The sequence below is a fragment of the Gobio gobio genome (assembly GCF_949357685.1).
Source record: "Gobio gobio genome assembly, chromosome: 15".
In the NCBI taxonomy this organism is placed as follows: domain Eukaryota; kingdom Metazoa; phylum Chordata; class Actinopteri; order Cypriniformes; family Gobionidae; genus Gobio; species Gobio gobio.
Genome location: NC_137108.1, coordinates 18,511,685 through 18,539,482, shown reverse-complemented (window position 1 = coordinate 18,539,482; position 27,798 = coordinate 18,511,685). Strand labels below are relative to the sequence as shown.

At 38.3% G+C, this 27,798-nt stretch overlaps 2 protein-coding genes across 4 annotated transcripts; one reads left to right on the top strand and one right to left on the bottom strand.

The window, feature by feature from the left end:
* The first annotated feature begins 8,476 nt into the window (after positions 1–8,476).
* Positions 8,477–19,618, top strand: them4 (thioesterase superfamily member 4). Of its 3 annotated transcripts, XM_079837544.1 has the most exons (7): positions 8,477–8,546; positions 8,825–9,017; positions 10,866–11,061; positions 12,159–12,321; positions 12,430–12,540; positions 12,662–12,786; positions 15,818–16,378. In XM_079837544.1, the coding sequence occupies exons 2-7, from the start codon at positions 8,871–8,873 to the stop codon at positions 15,865–15,867; spliced, it is 792 nt and encodes a 263-aa protein (XP_079693670.1). In that variant the 5' UTR covers positions 8,477–8,546; positions 8,825–8,870; the 3' UTR covers positions 15,868–16,378. The 3 variants fall into 3 exon arrangements, with proteins under 3 accessions (XP_079693670.1, XP_079693669.1, XP_079693671.1); XM_079837543.1 differs by having other exon boundaries at positions 8,484–9,017; XM_079837545.1 differs by lacking the exon at positions 15,818–16,378 and adding an exon at positions 18,859–19,618 and having other exon boundaries at positions 8,500–9,017.
* LOC307138845 (GTPase IMAP family member 8-like) lies at positions 17,219–27,050 on the bottom strand. The gene is made up of 3 exons (XM_079837490.1): positions 26,889–27,050; positions 23,871–24,857; positions 17,219–19,136 (listed from the first exon to the last, which is right to left on the bottom strand). The coding sequence occupies exons 1-3, from the start codon at positions 26,935–26,937 to the stop codon at positions 18,253–18,255; spliced, it is 1,920 nt and encodes a 639-aa protein (XP_079693616.1). The 5' UTR covers positions 26,938–27,050; the 3' UTR covers positions 17,219–18,252.
* Positions 27,051–27,798: the final 748 nt, after the last annotated feature.

Below are 27,798 nucleotides of genomic sequence, written 5' to 3'. Positions count from 1 at the left end.
CCCAAAAGTGTGTTATATTTGACATTTACATCAACATGAACAATTTTATAGAATTTTTCATTTTTAACATTAAAAATGATGTATGGATAATAAAGTAAACCCAAGTCGCTTCAGTCCAGTAAATGTTTATCTTACATGTACTTTATAACATTATCATTAAACATTTCTGAGCAAAGAAATGAACTATCAATCAGAGGAAAGAAGGCATGAAGCAGATTGTGTAGGTTTTTCAACAAAGTTTTGGTCATATTGATAATTAATTATATCAAATATGATATAGTAGGCTAATACAGGTGCTGGTCATATAATTTGAATATCTTCAAAAAGTTGATTTATTTCACTAATTCCATTCAAAAAGTGAAACTTGTATATTATATTCATTCATTAAACACAGACTGATGTATTTCAAATGTTTATTTATTTTAATTTTGATGATTATAACTGACAACTGAGGAAAATCCAAAATTCAGTATCTCAGAAAATTAGAATATTGTGAAAAGGTTAAATATTGAAGACACCTGTTGCCACACTATAATCAGCTAATTAACTCAAAACACCTGCAAAGGCCTTTAAATGGTCTCTCAAGCTGTGTCCCAAAGTGAAGGGTGCGCACTTCGAAGGTTGTGCACTTCGAAGGCCAGGCCAGGCCTTCAAAGTGCACAAAGGGCGAACCGAGGAACAGGGTTGCCAGGTCTGAACAACAAAACCCCTCCAATTGCTAATCAAAAGTAGCGGAATCACGGCCAAAATTGACAACTTAAACCTGTGGACTATAGGCTACAAACAACCCACAGCAACAGTAAATGCAGCCCAATTTCAGACATGGCAACACTGAACCGAGCGTCGTTAAATGGGCTATAGCAGGTGTGTGACAACTGACAGCGGACGTTCGTGAGGAGATTTTAAAAAAGAGAAATGGAGCAGAAAAGTTTTATATATATATATATACACTCACCTAATAATCCTTTAGGTGAGTGTATATATATATATATATATATATATATATATATATATATATATATATATATATATATATATATATATATACACAGTATATATACACTCACCTAAAGGATTATTAGGAACACCATACTAATACTGTGTTTGACCCCCTTTCGCCTTCAGAACTGCCTTAATTCTACGTGGCATTGATTCAACAAGGTGCTGAAAGCATTCTTTAGAAATATTGGCCCATATTGATAGGATAGCATCTTGCAGTTGATGGAGATTTGTGGGATGCACATCCAGGGCACGAAGCTCCCGTTCCACCACATCCCAAAGATGCTCTATTGGGTTGAGATCTGGTGACTGTGGGGGCCATTTTAGTACAGTGAACTCATTGTCATGTTCAAGAAACCAATTTGAAATGATTCGAGCTTTGTGACATGGTGCATTATCCTCCTGGAAGTAGCCATCAGAGGATGGGTACATGGTGGTCATAAAGGGATGGACATGGTCAGAAACAATGCTCAGGTAGGCCGTGGCATTTAAACGATGCCCAATTGGCACTAAGGGGCCTAAAGTGTGCCAAGAAAACATCCCCCACACCATTACACCACCACCACCAGCCTGCACAGTGGTAACAAGGCATGATGGATCCATGTTCTCTTTCTGTTTATGCCAAATTCTGACTCTACCATCTGAATGTCTCAACAGAAATCGAGACTCATCAGACCAGGCAACATTTTTCCAGTCGTCAACTGTCCAATTTTGGTGAGCTTGTGCAAATTGTAGCCTCTTTTTCCTATTTGTAGTGGAGATGAGTGGTACCCGGTGGGGTCTTCTGCTGTTGTAGCCCATCCGCCTCAAGGTTGTGCGTGTTGTGGCTTCACAAATGCTTTGCTGCATACCTCGGTTGTAACGAGTGGTTATTTCAGTCAAAGTTGCTCTTCTATCAGCTTGAATCAGTCGGCCCATTCTCCTCTGACCTCTAGCATCAACAAGGCATTTTCGCCCACAGGACTGCCGCATACTGGATGTTTTTCCCTTTTCACACCATTCTTTGTAAACCCTAGAAATGGTTGTGCGTGAAAATCCCAGTAACTGAGCAGATTGTGAAATACTCATCAACAACCATGCCACGCTCAAAATTGCTTAAATCACCTTTCTTTCCCATTCTGACATTCAGTTTGGAGTTCAGGAGATTGTCTTGACCAGGACCACACCCCTAAATGCATTGAAGCAACTGCCATGTGATTGGTTGATTAGATAATTGCATTAATGAGAAATTGAACAGGTGTTCCTAATAATCCTTTAGGTGAGTGTATAAGAAAAATTGTTCTGTGCATCCCGGCCACGACTTTACATTCAGCCTTTGGAGGAGACTTTCGGTAATGGACCGTCGTCAGTGAGCGACATTCATTCATTCATATAAAATACTTTATTCTGAAGTACAGCTAGTAAAGTCAGCAGTTTTCGTTTATTTGTATTTTTGCTTATAATTTTGAGTGACAGATGTCGCATTTGACCCTATTTTCCTCTGTGAAATATTTTAGCTGTTGACAGTATGATAAGAAAATTAAACAAAATGATTGCATGGCCAACATAGCCTATTACTTTTGTTATCCCCAATCTCTCTCTTTCTGTAGGGGAAATTTAAAAAAGAGATTCTGGAAATTAAATCTAAATTTAGCGGGATCAGTCGAGTCGGGAATAAAATCATTTATAGCGGGTGAGCACGGAGTGAATTTTAAGCGCGAGCGGGAGGGTGCGGTGCGGAATAGATCATAGAGTGGGAGCAGGACGAATTTCTATTTAAAGAAAGTGCAGAAGAAAGAAAGAAAGAAAGAGCGAAACGGGATAGAATGATTGAGAAATAAATAACATTTAAGCAAGTTAAAATGGGGAAATTAAAGTTTATCTTGCCAGGTTACTCAGGGCAGGAAACTGGGGACTGTGCGAATGCCACCACTAAACGTTTTGTTTACTTCAAAGTCAAGCGGTTGCGCTGTTGTGTTCAATAGTAGGCTACACTTGAGTTACCGACCACTACCGTCTTTCACTGGGAAATTTAATCCCGCGCCGCAAGAAATCTGAATGAGTGGCGCGGGAATGCGGACCAGTCAAATCCTGTAGTCACCAGTGTGCTATGAATTCTGGGATAGGGTAGGCTGCGAAGTTGTGCAAAGGATCTGCTGTACCCTTCCTTTGCCTGAGAAACGGAGGGCGCATTTTGAAGTCACTTTCGTTTTGCGGCACCCTTCGTTGCGCCGCTGTGACGCAATCGCACTTCAAATGCGGCCTTCAGAGGTGCAGCTTTCACATTGGGACACCCTTCGTAGTGCCGCTGTGACATAATCGCACTTCAAATGCGGCCTTTGAAGTGCACGCCCTTCACTTTGGAACACAGCTCTTGTCTAGTTCTGTAGGCTACACAATCCTGGGGAAGACTGCTGACTTGACAGTTGTCCAAAAGACGACCATTGACACCTTGCAGAAGGAGGGCAAGACACAAAAGGTCATTGCAAAAGAGGCTGGCCATTCACAGAGCTCTGTGTCCAAGCCCATTAATAGAGAGGCGAAGGGAAGGAAAAGATGTGGTAGAAAAAAAGTGTACAAGCAATAGGGATAACCACACCCTGGAGAGGATTGTGAAACAAAACCCATTCAAAAATGTGGGGGAGATTCACAAAGAGTGGACTGCAGCTGGAGTCAGTGCTTCAAGAACCACTACGCACAGATGTATGCAAGACATGGTTTTCAGCTGTCGCATTCCTTGTGTCAAGCCAGTCTTGAACAACAGACAGCGTCAGAAGCATCTCGCCTGAGCTAAAGACAAAAAGGACTGGACTGCTGCTGAGTGGTCCAAAGTTATGTTCTCTGATGAAAGTAAATTTAGCATTTCCTTTGGAAATCAGGGTCCCAGAGTCTGGAGGAAGAGAGGAGAGGCACACAATCCACGTTGCTTGAGGTCCAGTGTAAAGTTTCCACAGTCAGTGATGGTTTGGGGTGCCATGTCATCTGCTGGTGTTGGTCCACTGTGTTTTCTGAGGTCAAAGGTCAACACAGCCGTATACCAGGAAGTTTTAGAGCACTTCATGCTTCCTGCTGCTGACCAACTTTATGGAGATGCAGATTTCATTTTCCAACAGGACTTGGCACCTGCACACAGTGCCAAAGCAACCAGTACCTGGTTTAAGGACCATGGTATCCCTGTTCTTAATTGGCCAGCAAACTCGCCTGACCTTAACCCCACAGAAAATCTATGGGGTATTGTGAAGAGGAAGATGCGATATGCCAGACCCAACAATGCAGAAGAGCTGAAGGCCACTATCAGAGCAACCTGGGCTCTCATAACACCTGAGCAGTGCCACAGACTGATCGACTCCATGCCACGCCGCATTGCTGCAGTAATTCAGGCAAAAGGAGCCCCAACTAAGTATTGAGTGCTGTACATGGTCATACTTTTCAGTTGGCCAAGATTTCTAAAAATCCTTTCTTTGTATTGGTCTTAAGTAATATTCTAATTTTCTGAGATACTGAATTTGGGATTTTCCTTAGTTGTCAGTTATAATCATCAAAATTAAAAGAAATAAACATTTGAAATATATCAGTCTGTGTGTAATGAATGAATATAATATACAAGTTTCACTTTTTGAATGGAATTAGTGAAATAAATCAACTTTTTGATGATATTCTAATTATATGACCAGCACCTGTATATTCATAAATAGGCATTATACTTATTGTTCAACAGAATTTTGCAAAGAAATGTTTAGTTTTAGATATGAGAGAAATTTGTTTTTAAAAGGTTGTCTATAATGTTGTTATACGCATATCCTGGGGGATACAAACATTAAAATAAAAAATGGAAGTAATGTTTTTTTTTTAATTAATTGTATTATTGTGTATTATTGTATTATTTGTGTCCTAAAAATATGGAAAATAGCAATAAATTAATTTTCAGATTTTCTGTCTCTTTATGGTCTTGCCCTTTTTAGGGTTAATCCGAGGCTTCTGAAGAGACACGGTCGCTTTATATGATGAACAGATTTAATTTAGGCCTTTATTTATATATAAACAACCATACATAAAGCACTCAAAGGGTAAATGGCTCAAAGGTGTGCTTGGATTAAGCCACTCGATTCAAATGTATTTCTTTTCAAATCTCTTTATGAACTTGTTGAAACTTAGTTTTAGTTGCATGGACTTTCAATGGAGGGACAGAAATCTCTCAGATTTCATTACAAATATCTTGATTTGTGTTCTGAAGGTAAATGAAAGCCGTATGGGTTTGAAACGATCATGAGGGTGAGTAAATGATGACAGAATTTACATTTTTGGGTGAACTAACCCTATTAAAACTTAAAAATTATTTACCACTGGTTTCACAGACAAGGCTTAAGCTAGTCCAGGGGCCGGTTGCATAATCCGTTAAGACTAGTCTTACAAGTTAGACATACATTTTTTTCTTTAAGACTGTTCATCATTTTTTTAAATCAGTTACATAAAAACATAGACTGGCCTTATTTGATACGATAAGTAAGACTGAATGCCACTTGCCTAACTACTGGTGGCTCATACTAAATCTTAAGACACTGTCTTAACATAATGGCTTAGTTTATGCAACTGGCCCCAGGACTAAAATGCATGTTTGAGCTGTTTTAAAACTTGCACTGACAGATCTTAAAACATATCAGTACCATTGTTTTGTCTCAAGACGCAAACCAGTAATGTTTTTTTTTCTAAGACATGTTTATGAAAGCTACTTAAATGTCCTAATTGAACTAAGGCCTAGGGGTGTCCAATCCTGCTCCTGGAGGGCCTTTTTTTCTGCAGAGTTTAGCTCCAACCCCAAATAAACACACCTGTACGAGCTAATCTTATTAAAGGTCTAATTAGGCACACTAGAAACTTCCAGACAGGTGTTGAGGCAAGTTGGAGCTAAACTCTGCAGGACAGTGGCCCTCCAGGACCGACTTTGGACACCCCTGATCTAAGCCATGTCTGTGAAACCAGGCCATAGTTATAAAAGTTAAGATGTAGATACTATTTTGTTTATGCACCCATTTATTTGATATATTTTAACAAGAAAGTCACAGAAGACCTATCTCTACTGACCAGAGTGAGAGAGGTTTTCCACAACTCCATCTCTCTCTGTTTGGTCTTCTCTCTGCATTTCAGGGCTTTTTCATAAACAGCAAGAGCGCGACACTCAAATTCAGCTGTCAACTTCACATTCTGGACTCTGAAACAAAAACATCAGCATATATTTACTACTGTATTCAACTCTTAATGTAGGAGTCATTTAAATGATCCATACGTGAGTAGTGACTTAAAAATATGTCAGTATTCCTTCTCTTTTAACCCTTAAATGCATACCTCGGTCTTTAGTGACCTGGGACATCATTCACTACCCTCCTCAACCTTTAGGCATCAACCTTTTTAGTATTCCTCAATAAATGCATTATAAACTACAAGAAAAATTAATTAAATTATAAAAGTTTTCCCATTCATTTTTTGTAAAAACGGAATAGATCCGGGTCGCTAAAGACCCGAATATGTAATAATGATTGACTAAACATTCATGCATTTAAGGGTTAACTGAAAGCAACTTCCACTGACAAATCTTAAAATATGTCAGCGCCATTGTTTTGTTTCAAAATGCACACCAGTAATGGTCTTTTTCTAGGGGACGTTTTTAAAAACGCCCTAATTAAAGGGCTTAACCAAAGCCCTGTCTGTGAAACCATGCCTAAATCTTAAAACTTGATTTTAAATAATCTTAAACACACCTGTCCACCTCAGCAGTCATGACAGCGATCGCTTCATCTTTCTGTTAAAAAAAAGAAAGCTGTTAAAACATAAATGATAAAAGTCATGCACTCCTTGGGGTCTGTAGAGAAGATATATAAAACATACATGACATTTTTTAACATTTAATTAACAGCTTAACTGCCACCGTCCCGCTGGCGGGACACCTGGCACTCTTTTTTGATCGCCTTTTTTTCTATCATATATTTGTGTAATTATCATAAATTAGGTAGCATTCGATTTAGGCAGCTTACGAACTCAAAATTCATCCTGTGAAACCCGTTTTGAAATTGGACGTTGCGTTCCCATGGAAATGGTACTTTAAATTATTCTAGCGGGCTCCTCCCCTAGTGGGCGTCGTCATGTTTTATATTACAACATTTATTTTAACTACTTTATAATAAAAATCTTTTCTAATCTTGACAAAACACATATCGTCGGAAAGGTCTGAGTCTCAAGGTTCCATATTTGTTGACCGTTTTGTGATGGAAGTGATATTTTGACAGAAATGTACAGAAAAATGCATCAAAAAACAATCAATGGAATATGTGTGATAACCGGTGGCTATTTGTGGTACAGCGCCTAAACAAAATCTCATGGGAACTTTTTTTTGTGATATCAACTTCAAATTTGGAACACAACTTGGTTAGACATATGGCTTTGATTTTATAGTAATTTTAGATTAAAATTTTTTGTAAAATATATATTTTATATAAAATAAAAAATATTTAGTACAGTATTTTTTATTTACAGTAAATTTAAATTTCCATAACTTTTTCATACTATCATATTTTGAATTGTGTTCACTTCAGCAATAATCTGCCAAGTGTCTGCTTTTAAAAACGACCAAACTTTCAAAATAATTACAACAAAAGAATTTTTTAAATTCTTGAATTACAGCCCTTTAAATTTTGCCAGTGCATTTTCATGTGTATTCTCAAAAAGGGGGGTGACAGTTAAGGGTTAAAGTTCAAAAGTTTGCACACTCATTCGTTCAAAGTAAAAAATCTAATATTATTACAATTTAAAATAACAGTTTTCTATTTTAATTTTAAAATGTAATTTATTCCTGTAATAGAAAATCCTTTTTAGCATCATTCCTCTTCAGTGTCTTTCAGAAATAATGTATAGTCTGTCTATAATCTATAATTCGACAAACATTTCTAGTTTTTAATCACAGTTGAAAACAGTTGTGAGGTTTAACGTTACATTTTTTGTGGAAAAGTTCTTTCATGAACAAAAAAATTCAAAAGTACAGCATTATAAATGTTTAAAAATTACTGTCACTTTTGATCAGTTAAACATCCTTCCTTGCAGAATAAAAAGCATTAATATTAACTCCATATCAGTTTATAAATGTAGTAATTGTATTATTATTGTTATCATTATTTTATTCTGGTGGACCCTGGGACTGTACAATTATAATTAATAATAAAAAAAATATTATTAATAATTTTAATAATAAAAAAACGGTTTCTGTACCCTTATTCTGTCCCCCTCTCTCTGCACAAACTTGTTTGTTGAACGCCGCGCCTCTCGACCAAACATAGTGCATCAGACGCAGGTAAACAACTACTAAATGTAAAAAAAAAAAAGTAGATTCGAGCAGTGCGCTGAAATTGTTGTGGCAACAGACACACACAGGAAGTTGTAACACTCCAGCCCTCCAATCAGACGTATGAATTGCTGTCACGTGGTTATAATGACAAGCGTTTTCTCTCCGCGTGCGTGAACTAGCCAATCGCCGATGACGTCCGTGGTTCTGAAAGTCACACACTTCACCGGCAGATCTAGTATTTCCACCTTCAAGTTTTTATAATAAGTTCTGTCGTTTTTAGTTCTGTCGTTAACTAATTGATGACGACTTTATTTCGTTTTCCAGTTTATTTCTTAAAAAGGACTAAGCGTCTAACGCTTGTGTGCGGTGTTTGTGTACAGAGCGTGTGTGGAAATGCCTTCAGTTAATTACATCATGTATCAGAAACTGATATACATTTGTTGCAATTAACGTTAGACATTAGACGTCTATCCTGTCTAGAAGAATAACACATCTGCTATATTTGTTGTGTAGTGACAGCCACTGCATTCCTCTGAAAACAGACCGCTTTACAGGCAGCATGTTAGGACACATAGCGAGAAGACTTGGCCTCCTCCACGGCCAGCAGATCTGTCATGGACTGAACGGAACCAAACTTACCCAGCTGCTCTCTAAAGAGACACACCGGCACCTGCAGTCCTCATTCAAGACCATCAGTCCCATCTCGGTAAAGTTTTCATTTTTACATTTGTTTTAAGCTGCTGATAGTTCATATTGATGATAGTTGTAGGTGTGCTGCCATCATCAATGGATGGCTACACATTACAATCTTTGGCAACATTTGCTTGTTTTTTTCCATAAGAGCAATCTTACCTGGCTAACGTATTCCTCTCCAGTGTTATTTTAGTGTTACTTATATATAAATTTCGTTTATTAATTATCTTTAATTAAATTAACTTATTTTGGTAACACTTTACAGTAGTTTCTTCAGTTAACTACTTTAGTTAACATGAAGTAAGAATGAATAATACCTCGACAGTGTTTATTAATCTTAGTTACTGAACATTTCAACATTTGCTAATACATTATTCAATCAAAAGTTGTGTTTAAGAGTAGTTAAAGGCACAATGTGTAAGATTTTTGGATTAAAATATCTAAAAACCACTAGAACAATGTTATATATTTAGTTGATTTGTGTACTTATATTTTCCCAAAATATTTCCAAGAATGTTTAAATCCAGAGAAATAAGCCATTTTAACCAGGACACGGACCGTTTCTGTGGGTCGCCAGTGACATCATACCCGCGTTACCCTCTATTTCCATTTTTATTTTGTAGAAACCATGAAAACACTTTAATTCTTAATATATTATGCGTTTTATTAGACAAGGGAACAACTGTTTGGAGACATTTATAGACATAAATGTATTTATTGTATTATACAGCATTCTCTCTGTCGTGCAATATGTTTTAAAATGAATTGCATGCCATTTAGCAACACAAGCCATCCAGCATTTATTAATATATTGTTCTTATATTGATCTAGCTTACTGCAGTGTGCAACAAGTGTCTCATAGCAGCCGCCGAGTGAAAACAGAGTAACTTTATAACACCATTTTCAACACATTAAAATGTATCTAATATGATAAAACAGTGCTGTGTTACCCCACATACGCTTGACCGGAAGAAGCAGAAGCGGCGACTGTGGCATAATAAAAGTTGTCACCCTTGTCTCTCATTAGCAATCGCTCCAGCGGCCTCGTTCAGCTCCCAAAAGACTCGGCCCTGCTTTGCTTCATACTACAGTAACGTTAATAATCTCATCTATGAACATGATTTCTGCCCACGTCCTGTCCTGATTCATTTCCACCCAAGATTCCGCGCTCAATTTCTATGTCATCAAGCTATGCCTTTGTTTTGAATAGGCGACCTCTAACGGCGAAAAACGACATATTGTGCCTTTAATGCACTGTGAATTAAGATGAACAACTTTATTTTATTAACTAACATTACCAAAGATTAATAAATACTGTATCAAATGTATTGCTCATTGTTAGTTCATGTTGGCTAATACTTGAACTAATGTTAACAAATGAGACCTTTTTGTAAAATGGTGACCCTTATTTTTATGTTTTTAGATTATTTTAATTTGTTAGAAATATCAGATATAGATCCGACCTGGACGTCAAAGCCCTGCCAGAAGAAACACGTCTTCTATCAGCCTGAGGTTTTGATTGAGAAAGCCAGGGAAGAACAGAAGCAGGAGATGAAGTGATGATAATAAGAATATTAGAATAATATAAAGAATAATCTCAGTTGCATATGTTTTAACTCTTGACTTCGTCTAGAGATGTTAGTAATTTTTAGTTTTAGTAATTTTAGTACTTCTACTTCGTACTTAGCTCTTTTATATTCTAATAATTTAGTTAGTTGCCAAGGCAACATTGTAGATCTAATATTCTATTTTATTTTAGCTTTATTTAAGATATTTAATAATTTTAATTAACAATAGCAACACTGCTCTGATTTCTGATTTTTATTATTGAAAACTAACTTTAATATTACTCTTTGTCCAGACGATGTCACTGTGGCCGTTCTCATCTCAGCCGCGGGACTTCAGCCAGCCCAACTCGTCGTGGAGTCCAGAGATGTGCAAGGCTTACGATCACTATAATGCACTGTGTGACACTGACACTGAAAATGGCGAGGAGCAAAACAAGGGGTCTTGGAGGAAGTTGCCCAGCTACAACCGTTCCATTAAATATGCTACTGGTAAGTGATTAATATGTATTTGCATAGTTACATCTAGGGTGTGTTCACACTTAGCAGGTTTGGTTCAAATAAAATAAACTCGATTGCTCTGTTAGTGCAGTTCATTTGAATGATTGTGAACGCTGCCATCCAAACCCTGGTGCGCACCAAATAAGTGGACCGAGACTGCTGAAAAGATGGTTTTAAATAAACTCTGGTGTGTTTCAACTGAATGAACATGGACCAAAGACATGTAAACAAACCAAAAACAGGACATGATGTCACAGGATGCCACCCTAGAAAGGACAGAATACTCAAGCATACCGTTTTTTTCTCATCATAGTTGCGATGTTGCCCATTCCAGTTCAGAACCGTCACCGTGTCTCCTCGCAGCAGATTTTCCTTTGTGTGTGTGTACTCCACCACTGGACTGGACAATCTGGTGGACAAGTCAGGGTTTAGTTTGGTGGTTGCCAGGAGAACAGTACTTGCCTGACAGCATTGTACCAAGTGTAAAGTTTGGTGGGGGGTTATGGTGTGGGGTTGTTTTTCATGGATTGGGCATGGCCCCTTAGTTCCAGTTAAAGGAACTATAATGCCTCAGCATACCAAGACATTCTGGACAATTTCATGCTCCCAAATTTGTGGGAACAGTTTGGGGATGGCCCCTTCCTGTTCCAACATGACTGCGCACCAGTGCACAAAGCAAGGTCCATAAAGACATGGATGAGCCAGTTTGGTGTGGAGGAACTTGACTGGCCTGCACAGAGTCCTGAGCTCAACCCGATAGAACACCTTTGGGATGAATTAGAGCGGAGACTGCGAGCCAGGCCTTCTCGTCCAACATCAGTGCCTGACCTCAAAAATGCGCTTCTAGAAAAATTCCCATAAACACACTCCTAAACCTTGTAGAAAGCCTTTGCAGAAGAGTTGAAGCTGTTATAGCTGCAAAGGGTGGGCAAACTCCATATTAAACCCTATGGTAAAGGCAGGCGTACCAAAACTTTTGGCAATATAGTGTATCATATGTATGCACATACAGCGTCACTGTAATCAGTAAAATAAAATGACATGATAATGAGTGTGAAAGCCAATGTCACATTGTTTCTGTCTGGTAGGCGGCATCCACCTCAGCAAACTCATCCAGGCCAAAGCTCGACTTTTCACAAGAAATGTTAGAGAGCAAGGCGCAACGTTTGAATACGTTGTGTTTGTCAATAAGGAGGAGAAGAGCTGCGTTTGTGTGTTCCAGGCAGGACGTTTACTAGAGGGTGCCCCTGGGTAAGGAATTGCTCTATTCTATGTTTATTGGCTGAAATGAAATGCCACCATTTTATTTGTCAAGAAAGGAAGAACAGGAAATTGTTACACCTTTTCCCTTTGTGTCAGGCATGTCCATGGTGGAGCCATAGCCACCATGATTGACACAATCACAGGTACTCTTGCTGGTTACCTGTCAGGACCCATTATGACTGCCAATCTCAACATCGACTACCGCAGGTAAGCTACTGTTTCAGTACTTCAGTCTTTGAGTTGTACCCTTCATTTTTTTCCAGTTTACACTGGCTTTAGGGATTGATTATGTGTGTTCTCACCTGTTGAACTCTGTTCTCCTGTACAGTCCAATGCCTCTGGGTAGTGTGGTTTTAATACACTGCGCTCTGGATCGAATAGAGGGAAGGAAAACGTATATCACTTGCAAAGTGACCAGCACTGATGAGTCCAAACTCTACACTGAATCCACAGGTAGAGTACACAAACTTATGCATTTCATGTATGGAAAATAACAAGCTTTCAGCGAAGATTTCAATGATGCATCAACTGTGAAAATATGCATAAATGCCAATCAAATCTTTAAACCGCATCGCATGCATATCCTTGTAGACTGACTTCACACATTTTACTTACCTTATGCATGCCGATACCACCGGAAGCAAAGCATTTGCGCCTGACATTCCCAGATAATTTACCTAACCTCTTGAAATCGGATATTTGAGCACACTTAGATTTTCATGAAAGGAACATGCATGAATGAGAAAATGAAGTGTCAGGATGTCAAAAAGAGCTAAGCTGACATGCCCGAAGCGTGCACAGAAAGATGCCTCTCTACACCATATGTGTAGAGTTCTTTTTCGCTGCGTATTGCTCTTGAACGGTCAGATTCAACCACTGTTTTAGATCTTAATATAATAAACCTGCTTAACCAAACAACAAAAGAAAAGAGGGAATCACTCACTGCTCTGAATAACTTTTTATATAATAATCAGTTTATTTGTAATTAATACATTAGAGTCTTGTTTTTTTTGATTATTTGATTGATTATTTGATTATTCTCTTTCTGTATTTCTTACTTGCTTCTGTTAAATAGATGTTAAATTAAACAAAATTTGAAGCACTGTTAATTAAATGTTCTTCTTTCTCTATAACAAATGTTCTACTGTTTGTTATTTGCTTGTTTGTTTGTTATTAAAATAATTGAATGAAAAGATGCATTGATAATCATTTTATAATCAAATTGTTACCGTTAAAAAAAATCATAATCAAATGATTAGACAAGTAGATATTCACACTTCTAATTTCTGTTCTTGTGTCGGGGGTCAATTTGACCCATGTTTTTTTTCATGAGATTTATTTATTTGTTTGTTTAATTTTGCAAAATATGCAAAAAAGTAATAGCCTATTTAACAATTACTTATTTACATAGGATATGATGTATTTGTATTTTATTTAAGCACCTAATCACTTACCAGTTTGATAGAATTTTCTAAATTAAAGTGCTATGATAGGATTGAAAATGTTAATTTTCTGTCATCTTTTGGAATATCTGAAAGCCAGGTTTACCTAATATATGTCATTATTAGCAGAATACATTTTAAACTATTTAATTCAAGAAGGTCCTCTTGAATCTAACGTGTACTTGGCCTTATGAAAATTCTTGTAATTATTTAACTATAGCATTTGTTACAATAAGGAGGTAAGAACATTTGTAACTCCTCAGTACAAATCTATGGCCAATGTTAATCTTTTTCTATCTTTTTTTCTATCTATAGCATTTGTGAGGAAAAATAGCAACATACACATTTAGAAACTATAGCTACAACACGCCACAGTTGTAATATAAATCTTTAGTGAAACATCTATTCCCTTTTATCTTTTATAAATTTGGTCAAGATTTATCACAATAAATACAACCAAACGTGATGAATTCTAGTTCTAGTTAAAGGGGTGGTAAAACACATTCTTTCGAAGGCTTGATTGTGTTTGTGGGGTGCACTGTTACATGTGTTCATGCTTCGTTTTTAAAAAATTGCATTATTTTTCATATATTAACAATACGAACTATTACAGGAAAACACATCGACGAAAAATAAATCAGACTTACAGGTTGTGACCCGTAAACAGCTTCTGTTTTTAAATCCGTCTTTCAGGACAAGCCGTTGTGCGAATCCTGCATTGAATTCGTGAAGATTGTGGAAGCTTTCCTCCGTGAAATGTGCAGCACAGAGAGCGAGATTTGGATAATAATTATGAGGGACCGTGTTAAAAATAAATTTTAACCATTGATCCCTAACTCCCCCGTCCCTAGGAAGGCTGAACAAAGTTGACCTGCAATCCGGATGAAAATAGCAGCGTTTCGTCGGCATTGCGGCAGCAACACTCCAGCTTACTAACTATACCGCAACAACTCTTCCCCACAGCGATACAAAATGGCCTCGCCCCCCTTATTTAATATTCTCGGAGGAGGGGTTTATGTTAATATTGGGACTGGTGATGTCAGCCACCCTGGAGGAATGTCTGTAGTCCCTACTGGCCGTTTGCTGTAGTCCTTAGAAATTTATTTCTTTAAAAGCAAATATCTCCCTTTGCTTTAAACTTTGAACGTTGTAACTTTGCAGATGTTGTTTGTGCTCAAACAGCAACATTACACACTAGCTAAAGTTAGATAAGTGAAATCGTGTTTTACCACCCCTTTAATGTTGGTGCAGAATGATATGTTCTCCTCTTTTCATCAGTCTTTTTTGTTCATGTGGCTTGGTCACGTTCGGCTTTCTCCATTGCGTTAGAATTCTAATTTTATCAACAGCGTCGCGATGGGAACTGCTAGTGCAAATCTTATCACACTTTTGGAGCTCGCTGGTGAATACGCAGTATAACGGAGTCTCTCACGCACTATTATAAACCGGGCTTAAGTCATATTGTCCAGATAACTGGTCCATTCAGTTCGTATGGGAACTTAGTGCTTATAAAAGCTCTAAATGCACAATGTACAGTGCATCCGGAAAGTATTCACAAAACTTCACTTTTTCACATTTTGTTATGTTACAGCAGGGATGGGCAATCTCGGTCCTGGAGGGCCACTGCCCTAAAGAGTTTAGCTCCAACCCTGATAAAACTCACCTGCCTGTAGCTTTCTAGTAATCCTGAAGGCATTGATTAGCTGGTTCAGGTGTGTTTGATTAGGGTTGGAACTAAACTCTGCAGGGCAGTGGCCCTCCAGGACCGAGTTTGCACATCCCTGTGTTACAGCCTTATTCCAAAATGGATTAACCCCCCCCCCCCCCCCACCCCCCCTCAATTCTACAAACAATACCCCATAATAATGACAACGTGAAAGAAGTTCGACAATTCCATCAACTGTCCCAAGCTTCTTTCACACTCTCCCTGGGACAGTCCCTTTTGTAAGCACTGCAGACTTACAGTATGTGCTAGATAGTATGTGCTATCTATGTGCAAGACTTTGTTTTTCTTGACCCCCCCTCTCTCTCTTTCCTCACAGCTCTATTTGTTTCAATAAGTGTGGGCCATTTATTTGGATCACGAAACTGACAGCAGCCCGGAATCCGGAGCATGTACAGTATGTGTGCGCATATCTGTATGCAAATGAGTGAGATTTCAGGTGTGTCTGAGGTGGAATGTGTGCGCAATGAACAATTGATCAAGTTGATGTTTTACTTCAGCTTTCTGAATGAGGTATTTAGAACTGTATGCATTTAACTGTTACATGTGGCTACCTCATTTTTTTATTGTAAAAATTAAATACTATTAACCGTGTATATTTATTATTTATATGGTGTTTAAAGTTTTGTTGCTTAACAAACAGTTTACTAACTTTTTAATCATGGTGGCGATTAGGTTCTTTAGAATTAAAGAATTTAGTATGATGATAAAATGAAAAACTGTAATATATATTTTAGCATATTGTGTTAAAGAGAATTGACATTTTGTTATAAATGGAAAAGTGTGCAATTTAAATGATCTTAATGCTATTGCTAAAGAATAATAGCATATTCATAACTGCCTTTATTAATCCCATTAAAGCCAATAATCAAAAACTGTCTGATTGTGTTTTGATATGTCCTTTTATTCTGAAAATTGACAAAATTGGAACGACGCCCCTTTTTTGGATCATTTGAGGTTCCAATCATAGCTGGAAAAAATCCTCAGATGACGCAAATATCGTCATTTTGTGTCATCGGGGGATTTTTGCCCAGAGGCTAGAGACTACAGCCAGTAGTAGGAGCTGTTCCGCATGTTTTCAACCCGTCCACAGGGGAGGGATCTCACTCACAGAATGTAAATGCGTACGGCTGCGGCTTGGGCATTCAAAACGGAGCAGTGCGGAGCAAAGTGAGTGTTTCAACTTTTCAATTAATTCCTAAAGTTTAGCTTCAATATGAGATCTGATAACGCGCCAGACTGGACACGCGCTGAGAATGACAGCCGCGCTTACCTCAGCTCTTCTCTAGTGATGAATGAGATCTGACTCCTGCTGCATCTGTGACGTGACGTTCGTTCGGCTCACTCACACTTTATTGAAAAGACACGTTCAGTTTTTAATTGTAATGTCTATTCTCTAACTGAACGAAATTATTTTATTACTATGAATATCAAAACGACACTGGGGGTGGTGCCGCGGTGGGCAAGTGATAACCAATAGCCGTGGCTTTGGGAGTGGCCTCGTAGGGCAGCGAAGCAAGTGCATTCTGGGAGTTGTTGTCTTTCATACACATGAGACAAAAATAAATTTTCTGTCTTTTCTCAGTCTAGAAGGCACCAAATTCAAAAATAATTTCAAATTTCTACTACATTAATGACACAGTTTAAATACACATTCATCTTCCCAGCACTGAAGTGCCCCTTTAAATTCTAATTAAAAAAATGGATTCTCTGGCAATTTGAAGTTTTTGAACTCAAGCATTTTATTTCAACAAAAACAGTCTAGAGCAAAACTTTATAGAAGAATCAGAACCAAGGACTCACCAACAAAGCCAGTTACATAAAGAAATACCATACAAAGACAGATAGAACATTACAAATGCTTGGGTATAATCAAAACAGGAAACTGTAATAACAAACAGGAAACCATGAACAGGGAACTAAGCTCAACTAAACTTTGTAACAATATGAAATCAAAGGTATTTGTTGTCAGTCACAGCTGTTTTCCTTCACAATGCTGAAACGAATACTAACCTCTAACCCTATACCATGACCATAATCTTAGTATATTGTTGGTAGCACATCCTGATACACACTAGCATTACAGTAGATTGCCCCGATCGGTTTCGATTTTTCATTTCTGAATTGAACTGTCAGAGGGGACTGTCTGATTGAGGCTGTGTGTGTGCAATGGGGGCAAAAAAATCTTATTCATACAGTATATGCTACCATATTTATCAGGTTAGCTTGATGTCAGTAATTGAATTTCAGACATATACTCCTAAAAATAAAGGTTTCTTGTTGTATGTTCTGGTTGTATGAAGAACATTTAACATCCATGGAACCTTTTCTTTGCACAAAAGGTTCACCTTTTCCATCGGAAAAAATGCAGTATCACTGACAAAGCACTTAACCTTATCTTAAAAAAGATTTTCCTCAATTCCCTCCCAATTCTAGCTTATGCTACTCTAAGTCCAAATCTCAGGCACTTTTTGTGATTTTTCACCAATTCATGACGGATCACTTCCTGTATTCATAAATGAATGTATTAGGCACGTTCCACAATGAGTCGTTATCTGGGATTGGCAACAATAAAAGTTGTTGTTGGACTAACAAGGACGTTTTCAGTTTATATTCTTACAGTATGATAACCTTTTATATATTGTTAAAAGCTCAAAGAACACTTTATTTCTCAGTTCATGACCCCTTTAAAACGTACTCCAATAATCTTTGTTTTATATACAACTTCAAAAAAGTCTTTTTTTTTTGCAGTGTTTATTTACTGTTGCTTTTTTTACACTGCTTCTTCAGTTTAGCAGTGTCTGTAATAGCTTTTGCACATGCTCCTCCTGCAAGAGCTGCACTTCCTGTGATTAAAAGTGCGGGTAGTCCCACTCCAGTACTAGCTGCCAGTGCTACACCTCCAATCACTCCTCCAACACCTGCTCCCACTAATGCTCCCGTCTTGACGAGTCTTATTTGTTCATCCTTCCTTATCTTGACCTCCTCTTCACACCTCAGTCTCTTGTCCTCCTCTCTCTGCCTCTCTTCTTCTTCCTGGATTTTCCTCTGAGCTTCCTGGTACATCTGAATTGTGTAATGCTCTCCTCCATTGTCCGTCACCATTGTGTCTATCTTGGATAACAGTTCACTAACCTGTGCTTGATCTTTATTGGTGTTACTGAAAACCTGATAACCGGCTTTGCACTGTTTGATTAGCTCATTAATCTCCTTGCTTTCTACCAGAAACTCATCTATAGATGTTTTCAACTGATCCCCTCTAGTAAAAAGAATGATAGTATAATGTGCAGCATTTTCTCCAAAGTTCTCCTGAATCCATTTCACTGTGTTCTTCTCCTCCTCTGTGAATCTCACATCCAGTCTTATGACCAGTAGAAACGCATGAGGACCAGGAAGAGACATTTCAACACACCTCGCTATTTCATCCTTCGTTTTTTGTTCACTGTTTGATGTGTCATACAGCCCTGGAGTGTCAATCACTGAGATAATTCTACCTTCTACTCTCTGTTTATATTGTTCGCATTTTCCAGTCACAGATATAGGAGACAGTTTTTCTTCAAAAACCTTTTCTCTCAGGATGGTGTTTCCTGTTGCACTTTTTCCAGCTCCAGTTTTCCCCACCATCACAATTCTGAGATCTGACATGATTGGAGAATATAAAAGCAAAGATGTAAAATCATGTAAACGCATGCAATGCGCATTCATTTGCCTGCAATTCTTTTTTGATATGTGAGAATGTGCCTCTGTCTAAATGCATGCAGAGTTGTGCAGTATATGTTTTCATGGTGCCCAGACATTGGGATCTATAAAGTTCATGTACATTACTTGATTTGCTTCAGTAATATCAATTTGACGTGGCATGTAGCCTATGTTCATAACCAATTATGTTTTTATGATTGGACTTTATGGATCACACTAGTAGTAGTGTAAATGTGCATGTAGAGTTGTGGTCAGAATTATTGGCATCCCTAGTAAATATGATCAAAGATGGCTGTAAAAAATAAATCTGCATTGTTTATCCTTTTGATCTTTCATCCAAAGAATTTGCAAAAATGTAACCTTTCATTGAAGTAAAAGAATTGAAAGAGTGGGGTAAATTATGAAATAAATGTTTTTCTCCAAAACACATTGGCCATAATTATTGGCACCCTTTTATTAAATACTTTTTGCAACCACCTTTTGCCAAGATAACAGCTCTAAGTCTTCTCCTATAATGCCTGATGAGTTTGGAGAACACCTGAGAAGAGATCAGAGACCATTCCTTCATACAGAATATCTCCAGATCCTTCAGATTCCCAGCTCCTTCTTCTCTTCAGTTCATCCCACTAATTTTCTATAGGGTTCAGGTCAGGGGACTGGGACGGTCATAGCAGAAGCTTAATTTTTGTGCTCAGTAACACATTTTTGTGTTGATTTTTATGCTTGTTTTAGATCATTGTCCTGATGGAAGATGCAACCATGGCCCGTTATATAATGTCTAGCAGAAGCAGTCAGGTTGACTTTTTTTAGCTGTTGGTATTTGCTAGAATCCATGATACCACGTATCTGAACAAGATGTCCAGGACCTCCAGCAAAAAAAATAGGCCCATAACAGTATATATTCAGCGATATATTTATCCATTTGCATGGGGTACTTTTTATCCCTGTTTGCACCAAACCCATCTGCCCACATGAAAAAATACTATAGTATATTATAGTAAAATTACTCTAGTAAATACTATAGTGTTTTTGAACCGTACTATAGTAAATATACTACAGTAAATTAACAAAGTGTAGTAAATACTATAATATACTACAAAATACTACAATTTACTGTAGTATATTTACTATAGTATGGTTCAAAAACACTATAGTATTTACTAGAGTAATTTTACTGTAATTTTACTATAATATACTATAGAATTTTTTCATGTGGGTGGTGGGTTTGCTGCCAAAAAACTCTTTTTTTGTTTCATCTGACCACAGAACCCGGTCCCGTCTAGTTCGGTTAAGACACTGGGGGCACCGGCTAGCCCTACCGAGCCTTACTCTCTCCAACATCCGCTCGCTATTAAACAAGAAGGACGAGCTCACTGCACTCATTCGTTCCCAACGAGATTTTAGGGGCTGCTCTGCCATTTGCCTGACAGAAACTTGGCTGCATGAGAATATTCCTGATTCCGCGTTACAGCTGGAGGGCTTCACCTCTCATCGGGCGGATCGCACTAGTGAATCCCTTAAGCAGCGCCGCGGTGGTGTCTGCATCTACACCAACCAGAACTGGTGTACGGACACCAAAACTCTGTCACACAACTGTTCACCGGACCTGGAGTATCTCACAGTTAAGTATATTCCCTTTTACTCGCCAAGAGAAATGTCCTCCGTCATACTGTGCGTTGTTTACATTCCACGAGCGATGCGACAGCGCCACCGATACAGCAACTGGCTGATCACATCTCCGCCGTGGAAAACTCCAACCCGGACTCTGCTCTTCCCAAATACAAGCCCCAGATTCATATTCCCACCAGGCTGGATAAAACACTGGACCAGTGTTACTCCTCCATTCCAGAGGCGTATCAAGCTCTAATCAGAGGTCCGATTGGTGAGTCTGATCATAACACTATATTCCTCATCCCTAAATACCGTCAGAAACTCAAAACATCTAAACCAACGATAAAGAGGGTCAGGAGGAACTCTCCCTCAGACATAGACATTTTACAAGATTGTTTTGATATTACTGACTGGAGTGTTTTTGAGCATGATGATATCAACATTTTCACTGACACTGTAATGTCCTATATACATTTCTGTGAGTCTGTGTGTATACACATCAGAACTGTCATCAGCTACGGAAACAACAAACCCTGGTTCAATAAGGAAGTAAGGCGGTCATGCTGTGATAAAAATGCTGCATTTAGATGTGGTGATCAAGTGCAATACAGAGACAGACTCCTTAAATACCAGCATAATAACAGCTAAAGCCACTTATAGAGTAAAACTTGAAAACAAGCTCCAAGACCATGACATTAAGGGTGTTTGGCAGGGCCTGCAACAATCAACTACAAGATAAAGCATCATGTTCAAGATGATGACCCCTCCCTCCTTGAGAGGCTTAATGATTTTTACCGTAGATTTGAGTCCAGTGAAGCTCTCTCAGTTTTTCCCAACCGGGGCTGGTTGGTCACCCGCCCTTCTGAATATTAGAGCATGATGTCCGGAGGCTGCTCCAACGTCAAAACATCAGTAAAGCGCCAGGGCTTGATGGCGTCACACCAGCTACGCTGAGGAGCTGTGCAGACCAGCTTACTCTCATACTCACTTACATTTTCAATTGGTCTCTCACCACATCAAAAGTACCTGCTTGTTTTAAATCAGCCATGATCATTCCAGTGCCTAAGAAGAATAACACCACCTGTCTTAATGATTACAGACCTGTTGCACTCACGTCTGTTGTCATGAAGGTGTTTGAGCGCCTAGTCTGCAGGTATTTAGGGCACATTACTCTAGATCCTCACCAGTTTGCCTACAGGGCTAATAGGGGAGTGGATGATGCATTGTCATTAGGCACACATTTCATTCTCCAACATCTTGAGGCTAAGCAAACATATGGCCGTGTTCTGTTCCTTGATTTTAGCTCAGCTTTTAACACTATTATAACTATTAGGCTGTATAACTCTCTCTTAGCCATAGGTGTTAATACTGTTCTGTGTCAATGGATCCTGAACTTTTTGTCCTGTAGGAAACAATATGTCAAAATTCATAATCATTTGTCAGCAACCAGGGTTCTTAACATTGGCGCCCCTCAAGGGTGTGTCCTGTCTCCTCTTTTATACTCTCTTTATACCAACAACTGTATGTCCCATTCAACATCCGTTAAACTGATAAAATTTGCAGATGATACCACTGTAGTAGGTCTTATCTCTGATGGGGATGAATCTGTTTACCGGGGTGAGGTGGAACGGCTGGTCAGATGGTGCGAGGACAATAACCTAATCCTTAATACATCCAAGACAAAAGAGATGATAGTGGACTTTAGGAAAAAGGCAATAGAGCACCTTCCCCTCTCCATCAATGGTCAGGTTGTTGAAAGGGTTTCCACCTTCTGCTTCTTGGGCACTACCATACACCAGTCCCTCTCATGGGACCTGAACATTAGTCTCATTGTTGGCAAAGCTCATCAGAGACTCTTTTTCCTCCGTCAGTTGAGGAAATTTGGGGTTAGCCAGAAAGGCATGACTCATTTCTATCGAGCCGTCGTAGAAAGTGTGCTGACCTTCTCTATCCTGTCCTGGTACGGAAACGCGACCAGTCAGGATAAGCAACAGCTAGAGAAAGTAGTGTGCTGAGCCTCCAAGATCATTGGCTGCAGTCTCCTACCATAGCCTCACATTACGCCACCAGAATTATTAGGAAGGCGAGAAACATTACCACCGACCCCTATCACCCAGCACATCACCTGTTCACTCTTCTGCCATCAGGCAAGAGGTACAGAAGCATCACCAGCAGAACATCACGCTTCAGAGATAGCACCTACCTCCAAGCTATATGACGTTTAAATATGGCTTAATGCTTGAATGTTGATTGGGGTTATACATTTGTGGACTGATTTCTGGCTGTGTCGCTTGCACTAAGCCCCTTATGGACTGGTCCATAACCTGTTGACACACCTATTGTGCAATGTGTTGTTCATGTCTGTGTAAATGTGTGCGGTGTCAGTGCATTGTTGTTAATTATGTGAGCATACCAAGACAAATTCCTATCAACTGTATTGTTGAAATGGCTAAATAAACTTGAACCTTGAGATTTGTAATATCTTTAGTTGATTGGAACTTCTTAAGTATTGCCCTGATGGTGGAAATGGGGATTTTCAATGCTTTAGCTATTTTCTTACAGCCATTTTCTCTTTTGTGAACCTCCACGATATTTTGCTGCACATCAGAACTATACTTTGTGTTTGCCCATATTCATACTCCTGTGGAACAGAAAATTACATGCTCCTAGTCACCCTGGTGTGCTACATTTGTTTAAATATTAATGGGAATATATTTCAGAGATATTTTACTAAAACATTCTAGGGGTGTCAATAATTGTGGCCAATGTGTTTTGGAGAGAAATATTTATTTTATAATGTGAATATAATCTTTTTTGAATGAAAGATCAAAAGGATAAACAATGCAGATTTATTTTTTACAGCCATCTTTGATCATATTTATCAGGGGTGCCAATAATTCTGACCACAGCTGTAAATGGAACTAAATTAAAAATGATAATAAAATAAATGATTATTTATCAAACAGCAGTCTGGGCTTACTTTAAGGGGCATATTTTTAAGGGGTATTCATGGAAAATTGTAATAAAATACTGACAGTTTTTACCTTTCAACAAGTTCTCACCTGCTTGGGTGTTCTTCTGCTCCCGTTTTCCTGTTTCACTCATTTTCCAGCTTCCTGTTACTTTCTGGACAATATCATTTGATCCTGTCATTCTTTCGAACGAGAATCTCAGTGATCTTACTAATGAGCTGCTATCCCTTGCCTCAACATTCTTGTTTTCTTGAAAAACACATTCTTCATCTACATGGGTTTTCTCATGTGTTTTTCTCATGTGAGATATAAAACTGTCCTTTTCCAGTTCTTTCACAACATGTGCTATCTTTTCTTCCATTTCACATTTAAATGTCTCCCACTGCACTGTTTTACTTGCTCTTGTTTTGTCTCTTTCTCTGTGTTGTTCTCTGTCCTTCTTTTCTTCCGCCAGTTTTTGCTTTTCTTTTCTGATCTTTGTTGAAGACTTTAGGTAAATCTCACTTTTGTAATGCTGGTCATCATTCTGTTTGACGATATCCTTAATCTTCTGTAGAAGTTTTGCAGTGTGAGTTGGTTTAATCTTACATACACTGTTGATTGCATGATGTTTATCTCTGCAGTGTCTGACTAGTTCCTTAAATTTTTCACTAAGCATAAAGACCATCCATTCTTTGTTGGACATTTTTTCTCTTCCTATGAACAGAACAAGGGTGAACTTAAAAGCTTGTGGTCCAAAGTTCTTCCCAATTTGTTTCACAAGGTTCCTCTCCTCCTCTTTCATGTTTTCTATGTTGACGATCAGTAGGAACACATGAGGACCAGGATGACAAAGAGAAACACTCTTCATCATTTCATTCTGCTGCTCTTCATCAGTCAGTTCAGTGGTGAAGAATCCTGGAGTGTCGATGACCGAGATGTTTCTGTCCTCTACTCTTCCTCTCTGTATCTCACTCACTCTGGTTCTGGTCTCTTTAAAAGCTTTTCTACCCAGTATTACATTTCCTGTTGCACTCTTTCCAACACCAGAAACTCCCAGCAGCACAATCCTCAGCTCGGGTGAATGAAATGCCCTTTCTGCAGAAAGTTATAAAACAGGTCACTCAGATCTGGCAAAGAGCTACTTCTGACTCTCACACAAGTAATAACTTGAAACGTATACATGAGAGCTATGGTTCAACAATGTTGGAAGGTAATGCAAGTCCAATGCACATATCATCTTTCCAAATACAAAGTTCACATTGTGTACAGTGCATCTGTGCACAGTGCTTCACTTTTTCCACATTTTGTTGTTGCAGACTTATTCCAAAATGGATTCAATTAATAATTTTCCTAAAAAAAAAGAAAAAAAAAAGAAAGAAACAATCTACAAACAATACCCCATAATGACATTGTGAAAGAAGTTTGTTTGAAATATTTGCACATTTATTCAAAATAAAAACCAAATAAATTACATGTACATAAGTATTCACAGCCTTGGAAAATGGAGCTCGGGCGCATCCTGTTTCCACTGATCATCCTTGAAATGTTTCTACAACTTGATTGGAGTCCACCTGTGGTAAATTCAGTTGATTGGACATGATTTGGAAAGACACACACCTGTCCATGTAAGGTCCCACAGTTCATGTCAGAGCACAAACCAAGCCATGAAGTCCAAGGAATTGTCTGTAGACCTCCGAGACAGGATTGTATCGAGGCAAAGGTCTGGGGAAGGGTACAGAAACATTTTTGCAGCATTGAAAGTCCCAATTAGCACAGTGGCCTCCATCATCCGTAAATGGAAGAAGTTTGGAACCACCAGGACTCTTCCCAGAGCTGGCCTCCTGGCCAAACTGAGCAATCAGGGGAGAAGGTCCTTAGTCAGGGAGGTGACCAAGAACCCGATGGTCACTCTGACAGAGCTCCAGTGTTTCTCTGTGAAGAGAGGAGAACCTTCCAGAAGAACCACCATCTCTGCAGCACTCCACCAATCAGGCCTGTATGATAAAGTGGCCAGACGGAAGTCACTCCTCAGTAAAAGGCACATGACAGCCTGCCTGGAGTTTGCCAAAAGGCACCTGAAAAACTCTCGGACCATGAGAAAAAAAAAATCTCTGGTCTGATGAAACAACGATTGAACTCTTTTGCCTGAATGGCAAGCGCCATATCTGGAGGAAACCAGGCACAGCTCATCACCTTGCCAATATCATCCCTACAGTGAAACATGGTGGTGGCAGCATCATGCTGTGGGAATGTTTTTGAGCGGCAGGAACTTGGAGCCTATAGGATTGAGGGAAAGATGAATGCAGCAATATACACTGACATCCTTGATGAAAACCTGCTCCAGAGCGCTCTGGACCTTGAGAGATCCTGCAAAGAAGAAGGGGAGAAACTGCCCAAAAATACGTGTGCCAAGCTTGTAGCATCATACTCAAAAAAAACTTGAGGCTGTAATTCGTGCCAAAGGTGCTACAACAAAGTATTGAACAAAGGCTGTGAATACTTATGTACATGTGATTTATTTTAAATGTTTTAATAAATGTGCAAAAATTTCAAACAAACTTCTTTCACGTTGTCATTATGAGTTGTTTGTAGAATTTTGAGGAAAATAATGAATTGAATACATTTTGGAATAAGGCTGTAACATAAAATGTGGAAAAAGTGAATCGCTGTGAATACTTCACATGGTACACACTGGCATATTCAAAATATATCTTACTGCACCGCCATGTAAACATGCTTACATCTTTGCAAAGAAAAAAAATCTATTTATGCTGAATTTATACATTTGAATTACAACATTACATTTTTAAACTATAAAATCATACGGCAAATGTACATTTCTACAAAATCTATATGCCCTAATAGATGCTTATTTATTAATGCATATATTGTTTTCTTTTTTACAGAATTAGTCAGTTTTGGTAAATCTGTTACAGCTGGTACATACATTACACTGCTATCTCACATTTTGAAAGGGCAGAAAAAACACTGTAGTAGACAAGGTTAAAGTACTGCCCTTTATGTTACTTACAAATGAATTAAAATAAGGTAAAAACAAAAAAACAAAAACACATATATAACAAATACTTTATAGGCTACTTTGAGTAGGCATACAATGTAGCTCACCTGGATATGTTGGTGGTGTTTTATTATACCAGCATTCTGCAGTCTCCATGTTCAACTTCTGAACACACAACAAACATTCCCTGATGGTGTTTTATTCAAAGCCAGTTGTTCACTTTCCACTGTGAAATGTGTGTTGCGTAATGTCGCCGAAATTCATTGTGTGGATGTTTGCATGTGATCTTTACTTCTTAACCAGAATCCGGTTCATTGCTTTTAACCACAACGTTTCTTTTTCTCTGTTGCTGCTTTGTAAGATGAGTGTCAATGCTGACTTAACAAGTATTATTGTTAGTATTATTGTTTAAGTCACTGATGCATACATACAGTATATATCAATTAAAATGGCAGGTGTAAATAATGAAATCTATCATTTCACATTTTCACTGTTTATGTGATAATGCAACAAAAAAAAAAGAAAACAAACAAACATATTCTTAATTAATACTTAGTAGAAGTGCTTTGTATGAGGACCCAGATTTGAGTAAGCATCTATCAACTGCACATCTTGATTTGTCTTTTTTTTTATTTTATTTTATTCTTCTTTGCAAGAAAGTCCCATCTTACACACCATCTTACATCTCACAAACCTATATTTTAACAAGGGCTTGACTGTATGTATCGATTGCATGCATTGTTTTTAGGAAAAACGAGAAGATATTATTTTATTGGTTGAACACTCTTGTTTGAACTGTTATGTGCATCTCTTGTGGTTTGTTGCCCACAAGTTGCTAAGAAACACCAAGAAATTACTCTTTCTGATCCACGCACCAAAACAACTTATAAAGTTAAATGTGTGCTAAGTGTAAGGGTCTGTATACAGTACATGCTTTTGGGGGGCATTTTTATATGTGCAAATAATGTCTGGGACAGAATATTTAGAACTTAAATCAGATTAAACTAAGTGTGTAGC